This window comes from Spermophilus citellus (genome assembly GCF_964194105.1).
Source record: "Spermophilus citellus genome assembly, chromosome: 1".
Taxonomy (NCBI): Eukaryota; Metazoa; Chordata; class Mammalia; order Rodentia; family Sciuridae; genus Spermophilus; species Spermophilus citellus.
The window spans coordinates 62,938,408-62,954,294 of NC_138182.1; the positions used below are offsets into that span (position 1 = coordinate 62,938,408).

At 34.3% G+C, this 15,887-nt stretch overlaps 1 protein-coding gene across 4 annotated transcripts in view; it reads right to left on the bottom strand.

Annotated features, from left to right (window-relative positions):
* Window positions 1–2,130: 2,130 nt before the first annotated feature.
* The window catches only part of TDRD3 (tudor domain containing 3), a 140,551-nt gene continuing 126,794 nt past the window's right edge, over window positions 2,131–15,887 (bottom strand). For 3 of the 4 annotated variants that reach the window (XM_081284626.1, XM_081284624.1, XM_081284627.1), the window contains 2 exons: window positions 10,102–10,227; window positions 2,131–2,394 (listed from right to left, as the gene is read on the bottom strand). In XM_081284626.1, the coding sequence (XP_081140752.1) occupies window positions 10,111–10,227 (117 nt within the window). In that variant the 3' untranslated portion in view covers window positions 2,131–2,394; window positions 10,102–10,110. Of the gene's footprint in view, window positions 2,395–10,101; window positions 10,228–15,887 lie in introns of those variants that run through there. The other variant, XM_081284625.1, reaches the window with a different exon arrangement.

A 15,887-nucleotide genomic window follows, 5' to 3' on the forward strand; every position in this document is an offset into this window, starting at 1 on the left:
GTGAGAAAAATTTGGAGATTCAACCTTAGGGGCTTCCCCATACAAATACACAGGGTCCATAACTGAAGAACATTAAGATTAAAAACCTATTCAAAAAATTGAGGACAGAACAAAAATAATACAACTAAAGTAATTTTAATAGTTCAGCAAAAATAAAAGTCAGTGAAACTATATTAAAGTTTCCAATAAAGATATAAAAAAGGAGAGATGAAAGAAAGGAAGGTTGAGTGGGAGGAAGAGGCCAGGAGGAGATGCATCTGCTGTGGAGCTAGGAGGACAACACAAAGATGAGCATCACACCTTAGAGCAAATCTAAAACAAACCTAAAGTGCTAGTAAAAATGACAAAATATATTCCTAACCAAATCAAAGCTAAAAAAGTAGGAGACAAACAGGAAAAGGAAAGATGTCCCACTTGGCTCTCCAGACACATGGGGTTGTCTTCTTTAAGGGTACTTCCCGTTGCATGTCTGCTTTGGATCCTGGCTTTAAATCTTTCACTCTGTGACCTAGGGTAAGTGACTTCACATTTCCAAAAGACATCAGCTACTTTAGCTAAAGAACAGAGATGATTAATAATGTATACCTCACAGAGCTGTGGTGAAAATCAGAAGAAATAACAAATGAAAAATGTTTACACAGTGCTGGTCATGTGGGGAAATCTTGGCAAATACTAGTGATTATTTTATTATTAGACACCCCATCCAAACATCCAGGCTTGCAGCTGACATTCATAACATAAAGTTGTACTGGAAATTTTTTTATATATTTAGCCAGATATTATCTTGCTGTGTCAGAAATGAATTCCACCCTTCAGAGCCCCAGGCAGCTACCAGCAATCAGTAAGATTGTATGTCCTCACTTGCTGTCCAATTTAAACTTTTCTTGATTTCTTTAGGTTAAATCATAAATCACTTATTACTCTACTATATTTGGGACTAATGAAGAATAATAGTAACTATTAGCTACCACTGGTGCCATCAAATGAGAGGCTACTAAAGATATTATTGTCCCCATCTAATAAGTACAGAGAACCAGTATTTTAAATTACCTTTAGCCCTCACATTAAGTTCTTCTGCCTCTTCCCTTATTGACTTAGCTGTCAAATTCATGAAAATAGCCATGGACAACCTTGTACGCACATTAACATCAATTGGAAATCTTTTTAAAAAATGATGTCCAGTCCTACCCCATTCCTGATTTATTATGTTGGGTTAAAACAAAAATACTGCTAGTGCCTTCTACTATCAACTGTGAGCTAAATAACAAAACTAAGAGTTTGTAGGCCTAGAGAGAATGACAAGTTGCTCCACCAATTCTTCTTCCCTCTCCTCCTAGCAAGTATCCTGACTTTCAGATGCATACCTTCCACCTCCAGTCTAGCCCCACTGACTGCCTCCATGTTTAAGGCTGGAGCACTTGGATCAGACCTAAAATAATCCACAGATCCTGATGGAGTAACTGATTCACAGGAAGACAAGTAGCCCAGTATAGGTAAATGTGGCCTTTTCTCCTTGAGCCCATTTCTGAGGATCCTTCTGGAAGCAGTTCTTGCTCCATCCTGAGGATAGCTCTGGGAGTTGCAGGAAGCATCCCTGGCCACATGAAGCAGACTGCTACAGAAGGAATGATGGATCCCAGAGAATGAGAAATGAGAGATGCAAAGAACCAATCGTTCATGACATCCCTGAAAGATGGGTCACACAATTAAGTCAATACAGAAACTTTGCATTTCTGGAAATGAAGTGCATCAGTAAATTCCCTTAATGATTAACTAACAAGTTTGAAAGAGGTTTTCTATTTCTAGCAACCAGATGCATCCTAGAGATCCATGGAACATTTTATAAGGGAAGGAATAACTATATTTTAAATTGAATTATATCTGAAAAAGCTATTGGAATGTTATAAATAAACATTCGATTTTCAATACTAATTTTTGTCATATTTAGTACTATTACCATACTAAGAGCTGCTATGATCCTTCAGTTGTTTTTGTAAGAAATATGACAAATGACATGTCAGTTATTATCCTATAATTACAGAAAAAGCCTCTGTATTTTGTAACTGCTATTCTATAAAAGGAAATTAGTATGAAGTTAATACCAGATGAATAAGAAAGAAAACATCAAGCAAATAAAACAATAAATATAATAGTACAATGGTTTTATTGATGGCAGAAGAAAAAAAATTCTTCCTTTCACTTGTAAAAGTTATTTGCTTCATTTAACTCAGTATTTTTACCCTTCTTTATATGTTGAAGTTTCTCCCCCTAAAAATCTGCTTCTTCTAAAAATATCCACCATGGCTGCATCTTAATCTGAAGGGAAAGTAGACGGTTTATCAACAGGTTTTGAACAGGATGTTTCAGTCAATGGCTCCTTTCTTCATGAAGACTCTATTTTAAAAAGAAACAACAACAACCAAAAAATTGGATTCTTAACTTTTTCATATTTTTCAAGACACACTTTTGCTGAAACTCATTTGTACATGTGAAGTGTTTGCATAAATATCAATAGAGCTCAAGTAGAATAAGATGAGTACTACTAATTAAACTTCATCTCTATAAAGTAATACACAGAGAAAAGAACAAAGTTTTGTTTGTTTGTTTGTTTATTTATTTATTTATTTGGTACCAGAGATTGAACTCAGGGACACTCAACCATTGAGCCACATCCCCAGCCCTATTTTTGTATTTTATTTAGAGACAGGGTCTCACTGAGTTGCTTAACACCTGTTCACTTTCGCTGAGGCTGGCTTTGAACTTGTGATCCTCCTGCCTCAGCCCCCTAAGCTGCTGGGATTACAGGCATGCGCCACTGCGCCTGGCTGAGCAAAAGTTTTAAAACCAAGTTTTTCTTTTAGAAACTGTACATCCTTACACTGTTAGATTGTTTATTGCTATTATGTTGTTTTCAGGAATGTGCACTAACACTAGTTTTTAACAAAGGAAGACTTGAAAATTGTAGCCTGCCAATGAGGAGCTACTCCATTCCACCTATCTTTGCTTTCTCTTTAAACACCTTTGAACTGGTTTTCCTGTGTCACCTCCCACTGCCTGCTCCACACCTTTGTTAGGTACTACTGTATTTGAAACTATGAAAATAGATGTCGACAACAGAAAACACATGATGAGAGACTCATTTGCTGCAGTCTTATCTGTTCAACTTCATACATGAAGGTGCTTGAGCTGGGACTGCAATAGCTACACACAAACAGCTCTAAAGCCTTCTGAAATAAACAGTCCCCAGACTAAAAAACATAGCTTTGAGCATTATTATCCTCACATGATGTCACTTTGATTGATATGGCAGGGTTCTGTAACAACTGTCTTTGAAGTAATCATTTCCCAGGCCTGATTTGGAAAATTTGGCAAAGGGAAGATGGACCAGATCATCAAATAAATAAACATTTTAAAAACACATCTATTTCTAGTTAAAATGGTATTGAAAACTGGACCTTTGACTTGAGCATCTTTAGTTTTTTGGTAGGCTCAGATTGTGGTATCCATATGGAGGTCCTGGAACCAAACCCTCTTGGATACTGAGGATGAATGTATTTCATATATACAATAATAATTATCACAGCATTGTGGGTAAAAAGCACTGAACAATACACAAGTCCATAATCTGACCAGTCCACAGGGGACTTGATGAAATAAATTGCAACACTGGCCATCTTTGAAAAGGAATAAGGAAGACCATGATGTACTAATAAAAAAGGAGAAAAAAAAAAGCAAGAAGGTTTGTACTATGTATATAATAGTCCACTTGTGTAAAAAAAAAAAAAAAAACCCACACACCCACACAAATAGCTACATAATCCAGTACATACACTCCTTCTATATTTATGCAAAAACATCTCAATTCAGACTAGCTGCATCTAAAGGGCTAAGAACCACCAATGGTTTGCGAAACAGGAAGCCACCGAGATGAAAACAGAATAAGGATTAGCTGTGGAGAGTTGTGACTTGGACAGAGACAATTATTTAAAACCAGTTTGAGATTAAGAAAAAAGAGTGTCACTTTTAAATTCAAGCTGCTGTGAGACACAAACACCTACCTATTTTATCTGCTCTCACACTCTACCACCCTGCTTTCTTAACACGTTCCTCCTCAAACACTGTAGCACAGGGAGAAAAATGGAATGATCTCATATATACAAGTCTTCTTTACCTGAGAAATTTAGGATTCTCACATTCTTTAATTATCTGAATTGACTATAATCTGACCCAAAAGTGCACTCTGATCTGATAAAGATGTAATTACAACCATGACTTTTTATTTATTACTCCTCTTTTTAAAAATTTTATACTTTTGAGCTCATGGTTTCATGGTGAATTCACATTTGATCCTGTGAACCTAAATTAATGTATTTTTCTGTCAGTCTTATTTTATCTAACTATAGAAGGTTTTACACCCTTTGTTCACAGGCCAATTTTTCAAGGGTTGATTCTAAATCCATTAGAAAACCTCCTTTTATAAAATCCTAAGAAAGATATAGATATAGTGGCATTGGGAATAAGTCTGACAGCCACTGAGGACAAGTATATAGCTGAATCTTTAATTACAGCGGCCACCATGGCTGTCAGACTTTATACCTAGCATTTCCAACCATACAGGCCTGCCCTATATTTAACTCATAATATAAAAGTCTGATAGGCTTTATTTTAACTTTTAAAAGGTTAAATCTAATAGCGGCTTTAATAAACATCTATAGCATTGTCTCCTACCTGTGGAGATCTACCTACAAGAAGCTACAAGATCTTTGATTCCTGTTTTATGTATTCACACCTATGTATTGTGTTGTTGTTTCTACATATGAGCCTGTGTCCATATATCATATACATGATATAAAAATTGACACAGATAAATGAGTGCTCACAAATCAAATTTATATAAGAAATGGATCCAAATACCTTTTAGTTCACGTGCCTTGAAAACGAAGTTCAATTTACGTTAGGCAAATAAATTAAAGATGTGTTTAAAATTACTAACATAAGCTTTTCTAGGCGGTCAGTCAATAAAGTGTTAGTTTCTATAAAATGTCTAAAATGTAATATCCATTGCTTCTAGGATTTTTCTTCAACATGGAAGAGATGGCTAATTCTGTTAACTATAATTGTCTGATATTCTTGTTTCTACAGTTAAAAATGAGTAAATTAGATTTAACATAAATGGGATCAATCTTCATAAATGTGTTTGTTAAAGGAGACATCTGATTAATTTGCAAAATTAAAGTGCTAAAACATCAACTGCTTGACTTCTTAAATTTCATAAGGTAAGATATTTAACCATTAAATGTGTTTTTGTAAATTGGTAAATGAAAAAAGTTTAAGATTGCTTTGTTTTGGGGTCTTCATTAAAAGCAAATGATTAAGGGTTAAAATTCTACTTTCATGTATTGTTCTACCAACAACAATTAAAAGAAGGAAAAAAATCCTCAATGTATGATAAAATACTGTTGTTTTACTTGGACCCAAGAAGCCTTCAGTTTTCTCCTTGAACTTCTGAGAATGATGCCAGCAATGTTGGGGGGTTTCAGGGAGTCTGAGCCAGCTGCAGTGGTTTCCCCTCCTCTACCTACCCTGTATCCTTCACTCTCCAAGGTAAGGAAAATTTGTACATATAAGTTTGTATGTTTTAAAGGTTCCCACCTGTCAGCCCTGGTTTTGGTGATCCTCTCTTGTGTATCTGTTCTTTCTGTTACTGGCCAGGTAAAATGTGGGCCATATTATACGATCTTACTGGTAGTCTCTTAAAAAAATTGAGATTTTGGCTGAATGTGCCACCTAAAGGTATGGGCATTTTTTTTTTTTTGGTTGTTGTTTTGTTTGTTTTTAAATATTTTATTTTGTAGTTGTAGTTGGACATAACACCTTTATTTTATTTATTTATTTTTATGTGGTGCTAAGGAGTGAACCCAGGGCCTCAATGTGCTAGCAATTGCATACTGAGGGCTGTGGGCAGCCCTCGGTATGGGCACTTTTAAGAGAAAGATGTTTCACTGTAATACTACCTGTCCTTTAAATGGTTTTCTAGATAGTTATACAATCATAAGATTTTGTTCATCAGCATATAGAAGATTCTGTATGTACAGATATTTATAGGCAGTTACAAGATAAGGAGTCTGGACAGTCAGGAACTATGTTGAAGCCATCAAAACTCACTGCCTCTGATATGCAAGGATAGCAGGACACCAAAGAAAGGGTTACAAGAGTTAAATCCTTTCAACCCAGTGCTGGCAGTCCCAGTACTGTTTCTCAGCCTGGTCCCAGGCAGCTGCAGATCACCTCTCTGGGGCTCCCTTCACTGAATATCAATATGCCCAGTTTAAGGAAAAAAACCCAAAGGAGAATCTGGGCAAAATTGACAGTGAGGAACTTACTTAAAGTTGATGACATTGTGATAAAAATAAGGGAAACAGGTCAGGCTCAAAAATATCCTGTGGTCTAACCCTTTGACTGCAACCTGGAAGAAAGATTAAGGCACAGCTTTTATATATACTACCTCATCTGATCCCTTTTCTGGGATGAAATGTGTTGTGTAAATTAAATGCATAGATAACATTTATAAGGATTGTTTTAAAATATAAGTTTTAGAAAGGGTGTGAAACTAGAAAAGATAAAGTTATAGGTGTAGAAATATTTTTTTTTTTTTTTAGGATGGAAAATTAAAAGCTAAAGTAAATGTTCTTGATGAGAGTATTTTGTCTGGTAAAGTAATATTCTTGTGCTAAGTCCAAGATGTAAGAGAGGAGAAAACTAAGGATGCAAACAAGTTGTAGAACATCTAAGTAAGTTACACAAGGTTTGTGGAGGGTAAATTTCAAAAAGTTTGTGTAACTAAATTGATGATATATAATTAACAAAATCAGTTAAAGTTATTCAAGATTTTTCCTAAGGTCAAATATTAACATATGTATAAATCAAAGTTTAATCCTCTCTATTTTAAAGAAATAAGGATTTCTTAAAGCATTAATCTGCCCTTATCTATCAAGGCAATTTCTTATGTCTGTTAAGTTTTATTATTTAGAGTAACCAGTCTTAAAGAAATTAGGGTTGGTATATCTCTAGTTAAACAACAACTATTATTTCAGAGTGTTAAACCTAGTTAATATAAGAACATCAGCATAACTGTGGCACTGTTACTGGCTTCCTTGTATACTAGATATATCCATATCTTCCAAGTACATATATATTTTAAAATATAAGGTTTAAAAGAACATTTTACCAAGCTGGTATTCTTCAAACTAAGTTTAAAGATTTGGGATTATAAAAATTACGTTTCTTGATTCATAGCTATTATGCAAACTAAATATGTTTTTACTCTTGTTAATTTCATTATGCATTTTCCTTGTAAATTTCAGAACTATTGTCTGTTAGTGCCTTGTAAAAGCTCTCTAATATAACAACATGAGTTAATTTGAAATAATTACTTATAGGACACTTATAGGACAGACAGGATGTAAGTACTAATACTGACCACAATTAAATGGAAGGGGTAAATAACTGTAAAGTTATAGACATTAAACTTAAAATCCTAGTAATCCTACTTTAAGACTGGTAAAACTGGCTTGCTGGATGTTTAAACCCAAAACTTTGTAGACTAAAGTTAAGGAAATAAAGGGGCCAAAAAGAAAAATAGCCAATATTTGGCTCTTGTCCTCTGAGTCAGTTTGACCCCAAGGAACAAAGGGACTTCTCTAAGGGCTTTGCAACTCTAGGCCATATAACCTCCTGATCAGGGGAATCACTGAGACCTTGGAGAACAGAAAGATGATCAATGCACATGCTATAAAGAGGAGGGCCATTGGAGAGGGAAGACATCTTTGATGCTTCAAAGGGAAGTCACATGGTTAACAAGACCCTGACCCATCCTGACAGATGGCACTAAGGGAGCAAAGAGGTTGCTCTCAAGTTTCCAAGACTGTTTCCCTGAGGGAATTCAACTCTTAACAATTGACAGGAACTAGGTAAATTTGAGTAGCTTGGTCTTGAACACATAGCAAAATAAGTTATAACCCAAATAGAGCCATACCTGGGCATTTAAAAGATAATAGTTCTTTGAATATAACTTAAGATGTATACTTGTGTCAGCTTCACCAAGAGTAAATAAAGGTAGAGGCTACAAAAGGATTCTTAGACAGGGGTGCCCAATAACTATCGAAAAAGTCTATCAGAGTCAAAAGCATTTTTGAGTCAATCTAAGGCCTATAAATCTTCCTAACTTCCTACACAGGCAGGCAGCCTTGATCTTTGTTTGCTAGTATGATTATGAACCTCTAAGTGACAAAAATAAAGGGAACTCTACTAAATATAGAGGATATACCTACAAAAAGGTATTTTACAAAAATCAAATGACATTAGATATCTTATCTTACCGGGGTATTTGTGACATTATAAAAACGAAGTGTTGTGTTTATATTCCTGGTAACTCTGACAGTGTAACGAATATCCTTTAGGAGTTACATTCCCAAATGGAAGCCATGTACTCAGTGGCCTTGTCATGGAAAAAAACTTCTTAGCTCTTGCACCTCTTGGTGAAAAATTGCTGGTCTCTATAATCATATTCATTTATTTTGTATTAATCTCATTCTAATACTTATATCTTCTTGTTTATCTCATAGAAGCATTCACTTCTCAGATAACTTTACAACCTGTTCTTTCCAAACTAGACTTTTACCATGGACCCCTCAACTGACTCAAAGCATTCCTAAATGAGAAACCCAAACTGCTTGCCCCACTTCACTCCCTTTAAGGCTGAAGGAGCCAGAGTGGTCATCATTCATTTCCCCTTACAACAGTAACTGCTCTTTTAATTAGAAGGGGGTGGAGGGATGAGATCAGGACAAAGGACAAAGAAAGGGAAAAAAAAGAAATGGGTAGATAGCACTCTCATCACCAATGCTTTGGCACAAAATACTTCAAGAGCCCTCCAAGATCTGAAAGCTATTGATAATAAACTTGAATTAGAGTTGAATGCCTTATAAGCTACTGTAGTGGGCTTGGATGATCAGATACAAAGTCTTTACATCAGGCAACAATTATGACGCCATATTGCTTATTACTTTACTGGTGTAACACCTGTTCCATATAATACCTCCCAATGGGATTGTGAAAAGATAAAGATGCATCTATTAGGAATTTGGAATCATAACAATGTTAGTTTAAATCTCTTGCAACTGCACCATTTACATTCAAGTTATACAGGAAAGACAGATTCCCATGTTATTTCCTGCCAGTTTTACAAAAAGCTGTTGGATTATCTAAATGGTTTCAATCCTTGGAATGTGCTAAAACACACTATATGGCATCTCTTAGGACTCGTATCTTTGTTCTTTATTCTGTGTTGTTTTCTTAGAGTCAGCTACAAGCTCCTCTAATCCCAGTTCCTGCACTTCGGAGTAGACATGCATCAGTTGTGTTTTAAAAATAAAAAGGGGGGAGATGTGGGCAGTGGTCACTTGGACCATGGTGTTTAACTGCCTAGAGCTGTGGCTAGCTTTGCCCTGGGAATATGCTGTTCACAGGTGCAGGACGAGATTTCCTGGGAGCTGTGGTTATAGACCCTACCTGAAGAAGTTCATTGTAAAGATGCTGAGTGTTTCATGCAATGTTATAGAATACACTAGTATAATAGCTTCTAGATCAACAGCATATGACCCCAAAATTACATTTCAATAAGTAACCAATCATGTTTTCTTCATCAAATTTCTGAATATATACCATGAAATATTTCTCTTTCTCAAAAAATTGAAAAGAGATTAAGCAATTAAAAAGTAAACTCAATTGTTGGTGTTTATTATATGTAAACTTTTGTGCTTTCAAAATTAATAATCATTTCACAGATCATTATCACTTTCAATAGAAGAGAGGAGGTACAGAGAAAAAAGGAAATTAGAAATAGCACTTGTGGGAAAAAGTTTGGTGGAAAAGGAGTATGTAACCATGGTATAATCTCAAATACTTTTTACCAATTGTTTGAAGGAGCTATTTTTTTCTATTCATATTATTATGAAATATCAGTAATTAGACTTACATATTCAACATCAATTACATCTTTCTTTATATGGAAACCACTTTACAAGGTCAACTTTTTTTTACCTTCTCTGATTAGTTCCGTGCCCGGGGAGGTTGGTAAAACTGCTGGGTTGGCCGAGTAGATCGTCTTGGCTGGCCATCACCTCCTCTACGGAACTCAAGAGTTTGGTCATAGATGCCTTCTTCTTCCTGTTTTCAAAGAGTAATGATTTAACATGTTCAAAACAGCTCCAACTTTCCTAAGTTAAATACATTTTATGCCCCCCCCCATTTTAATGTACCCTCTTAAACTACCCTGGGATTTGGATCAGTCAACTTTGACAACAGAGGGAAGCAAGGGGAAGAAAAACAAAGGCAGGGAAACTGTTAAAACTTGTTTGGTACTTAGTTAAAAAAAGAATGTAATTGGTAAGAATAGAATCAAATTTAATTTCAGAAAAGGTAACTATTTCCAAGTAATTGTGTGATTGTCTCATCAGATGAATTAATACAATGTGGTGAAAACAGAAGATCTAATATCATAAAAACAATTTTCTTGAGTATTTAAGACTTCTAAATATTTTCACATATTTGTCATGGAAAAGAATCTTGATAAGATATGGAAAAAGGGTTGAAGAGGTACAGACTGTCTGTCCTCATTGGATGAAATCTCTAACATTGTTAAGAACCTTACGTCTAGAGATAGAGATAATGAATTGGAAAATGGGGAGGTATACAATGTATATATAAAGAAAGTTTCATGCAATAGATTACTATAGTAAAATTCAAACTGTTCTCATTTTCGTTCTTACTGAAGAGGTAGACTTATTAAAGGAATAGCATGGGGAAATGAGGATAAGCAGATTAGACAGCAGAAGAGAGTATAGTTAATTATAATATTTGAAAAAGACTTAAAAGCAACAAAATGTAGCCAAACACATTGGTTTCTTACTGAGTGCTGCCACCCTGTAATCTTAGTGTTTCTGAATTAATTCAGCTATGACATATGTAGTCTCTTAGAAAAATTGTCTCTCAATTTTGTTTATGAAGAAAACATTTATTAAGTAGAGAGTTTAAATTCCAACTGCATTGTGAGAGCACAACAATTTGTATGATTTTGGAAATTTATTCTTTTTTCCACCTCCTCACTGTATCTCTGCATCTTCTTTTCCAAAAGACTGTTTTTCCTTTGCTTTCTTAATGATATGAGAAATTATCGGAAAGACTGAGTTCTATTCTTTTAACTTTTACAGATCCAACTGTTGTAACTGTACCTAACAGAAACAGAAAGATGATAAAATAATTTGATCAAATGTTATTATTTAGCAATTATTTAGTATTCAGCATGACTCTTATTGTTAGGCATCCTCCATAGGATTCTTAAGACAGAAACATTATGTCCATTTTATATAAAGAATATTGAAGTCCAAGAATGCTTTCTAACTTTGCTTGTAAAACTTCTTTAAGTCTCAGTTTGGATATAAAAGAAACAAGTCAATAGCCCAAAATTAATGATTATCCTTGAAGACCTATCATCCAAGAAATAAGATACTCTGACAATATATCTAACTCAACAGCCTCCTTATAGAGACAAAATTTCAGATGAGTTCTCCTTTTTCTAAATCCCTTTCATTAACAATCTGAAAATGGTTAGAAGTGTCAGATATTTTTATCTGTAATTTAGCAAAGCAATTAAAATGCAGGAAGAAAAATGTGAAGGTAGCCAGAGAAAGAACAGAGTTGTTGTTGTTGTTATTATGTTCTGAATGATTGCCAAATATTAGTTAAATTTGAAAAGGAGCTATTTAATTTTATTACAAATGACAACATTTAATATTAGTTTTGTTTTTTAAAACCAGCTGATAACATGTCTAAGTTGCATATTAACTAAAAAGGATAACAATGTGTTTGGTACTGCAGGAAATGAAGTAATTATTTTAGGGATTGGAATGGAATGTTATTTTTCTCCACACCCAGCTGCAGTACCAGCTGAAAACATCTAAAAATCTGTACTTTACCAATAAAATACACTGTTAAGAGGCAGGATACTGCATTTGCTGAGTGAGCTGGGTTTATATAATAAAAATGACATTACTATTTTAAAAAATTGTGTTTTCTGTGTTTAAGAATCAGACAGTACTAAACAAAACCATTGAAATAAATTTATAGAGATAACTGACCATGAAATTTATTTCCCATTTTCTACAAAATAGAAGCCAAAATACAAATAAAAATGGTTCTGACAGTTTTGTTTTCAATTACTGTCAAAGGCATAACCTTTTTTTTTTTTTTTTTTTGTCTTTACAGGGCAGGCAAGGGCAAATCTGGTTATGCACAACAACCACTTTTATAATCTACAGCTATTAATTTTATGCACTCAATGGGTATCTTCTTCCACTTTCTATAGCACACAGCTCAATTTAATAAATCAGTTTATTTTGAGCTGTGCTTGAATGAAATTCATGTTTTTTCTCCTTCTAGCCCATCTTCTTCCTTTAGTTTTCACTAATACATTACAGACTGAAAATACAAAGAAAATTCATTTCATAGTTCATGAGCATATTTTTAAAAATCTGACACTACATAACAGCTGGCATAATCCTGGAAGCATCCCTCTAGATTGGACAGACCAAGCTATAAATTCAAAGAGATGAAGTAATTTACTCAAGTTGTAGAACTTATTAGAGGGAAAGCCCACACTAGAGCCACTTTGTTTTTGACTCCTGGGCAAAAAGGTCTTTATAGGCTTGTGATAAAGCCATAAAATGGGACTTTGCAATGTTATCTTCACCTAAGTTTTTGAGACTTAGAGCCATTTCATCAAGAGTCCAATTTTGGCTCACCTTAGACATGTTATCAGATAAAAGCTAGTTTTAAAAAACAAACTAAAATTCCAAAACAAGTCCTCTTTCCATGCCAATATTCACTAGTCTACTGATCCTTTTTAATGAAAAAATAAAATAATACAAAAATCCCTGTGACATCAAGCATAATGAGGTGGTATTTTGAAACAAAATAGAAACCAGTGCGAAAATGAGGCACACAACTCTATCAATAAAGCATATGATTTGTAACAACTGCATCTTTCCTGCACAACATCTTCAGTATCTCATTGGTGCACATAGTGTCTAGAATGGGGAGACAGACAAACTACATGTTTCCCATTTATGAATGAGTTATTGAAGGTCACTGTAAGTCAGTTACTTGGAACCTGGAATGTATTTCAGTAGGTTTGAAACACACATAATAGTCAGGTTCTCTGTATCACAAATATTCAAGTGAAGTGCAGCTAAGCATATAAATAATATTATACTCTGGGATGGGGGTATAGCTCAACAGTAGAGCCTCCGAACACACATGCCCCTGGGCTTGATACACAGCACCACCAGAAAAGAAATAACAACAAAACCAAACAAGTATTCTTCTTGGAGCAGTGGTTCTCATTTCATAGATACTTTGTCACTCAGGAGATATTAGGCACAAAAAAAGTTGTTACTGCATCTAATAGAGGACAGGGATGCTGTAAAACATTCTATAATGCACAGAATGGCCTATATCACAAAGACTTATTGTATTTGCTAATAATGTAAATAAGCTACTGTTTTTATTTACTTAATCTAATAAATCAGTTTATCTCAGATTACCATTTCTTCACCATTTTCTCACAGTTACAACTGTGAGGAGACAATGATAGATTATTTAGCAGGAGCAGGAAATGGGGATGGTAATTCTCTTAATTAAAACAAACCTAGTAAATTAATGTAAATTTATTTACTTCTTTTGCACTTTTGGGGATTGAATCCAGAGCCTCATACATGCTGGGCAAGCACTGTAACACTGAGCTTTATGCCAGCCGTTTTACTTTTTATCTTGAGACAGGGTTTTGCTAAGTTGCCAAGGCTGGCCCTGAATTTGTGACCCTCTGTCTCTACTTCCCCAGTTGCTGAGATTATAGGCATGTGCCACTGAGCCTGGGAATACCTGTCCTTTAATAGTTATTTTGTATATAGCTTAATAAAATATTTTCTAGTTTATTCTTTTTAACAAATTGTGTAGTAATGATAAAACATAAGCCAGTGGATGAAATTCAATGTTCTCTCAATAATCATCCTTGAATTTTAGAATGTTTTAAACAATTAAATATTAATAAGTACATGTCTCCTTCAGTAATTCACCTATGGACCACCTACTCTGAATTTCCAGGCCACATTTTGCCTGGTTACCTTGAGTTTATGGAACTTTAACTACTTGCAATATAAAAACCTAAGCAAACAATCACTGTAAAGACAAATCTTTCTCCAAACATTACTCAATATACTTCAAAAGTAGAACTTAAATATTTTTAAATGACTTATTTTTAAATTGTACCAATATTTGATCATATCAGAGTCACTGAAATCGAAAGTCAAACCTGGATCTGCTCTTACTTTCTATGAAGATCAAGCATAACCTATGTACCTGTGAAAGCTGTGTATTATCAACACTGAACCTCAATTTACCAATTACCTTTGTTTAAGAAGTATATTTCACTTCATATTTATTGTTCTCCCCCAAAACAACCCAAGCTTATGGTAGCCTAGAACCACAGATTATAAGACAAAAGTTTTTGTGAAGAAGTTCTTCATTCAAGTCATTAGTGCCACAACCTGAACTAGAATGCAGATCTGATTCACAGCCCTGGCTGCCTGTCACTGTGCTCCTGAACAGTCAAAGTGAGGAACACAGATATTAATTTCAGAACTAGAAGGGAAATTGGGGATAATCTAATGGAGCAGATTTATATCATTATTATTGTTGTTGTTATTAATTTTGAGGTAAATGCAGCATGTTTTTCAAATTAAATTTTATGTAGAAAACTGATGTAAAGAGATGGGCTCAGATTAAAGTAGGCATCTTTACAGGTATGGGCACTGTTCTTTGGCTTTCTCTTCCTCAGTGTCCCAAGTTTGTAACACTCAAGGCACAAATATTAAAAACTCAACCTAATCAAACCTCTGCTATACACTGGGAACCAACGGAGTGGAGTACTTGATTGATAAAAGAAAGTGAGCTAGTGAAAAAATAGGAATTGGAATGCAGGACTCCAACTCTGAGTTCAGAGCCCTTTCTCTTTTGCCTGTGATTACAGAGAAAATCTATACCCTACTCTTAATTCCATAAATTGACTAATAATAAAAGCTCAACTAAATGGAGAAAAAAAAACCATGGACTTCATTAACATATGAAAAAGCTATTATATAAGCAAATATACTAAAATTTATAAGACTAAATTTTCTTAGTGTTTGAAGCTTTGAGTAAAACAAAATTCCACTTTAGAAGAAAACATAATAGGGAATTATAGTCTCTCTCCCTTTTCCCTAGAGCAGCTCTAAGACCACTTTTTTTTAATAATATTTTTTTGTAGTTGTTAATAGATCTTTATTTATTTATATGCAATGCTAAGAATTGAACCCAATGCCAGGCAATTGTGCTACCACTGAACCCCAGCCCCACTTTTTTTTTAACATATACATATATCTGGCAATATTTTATATAAACCAAAGCATTTTATGGCAGAAATGAGAAAAAAGAAAGCACTAATTTAAGACAAAAGAAAAAATCAGATTCAAAATCTAATTAGCAAACAACTCTTCCAAAATGCATGGTTGATATAATGATTTATTCCTATATCAGAGGACTGAGGAATATTTCACCAAGTTTCTGATCTTTTCTTTTTAAAATTCATATTTTCAAAGGAAATAAAAATTCTTGATTTTACCAGGTATGATAAAAACCATACAAATTCCTACTAGCTCAAGTGTTTCATTCTATGCTAACTAAAGCACAATCTGAATAGACTTAAAACTTTAACATAAAAGAAAATGTAGGAT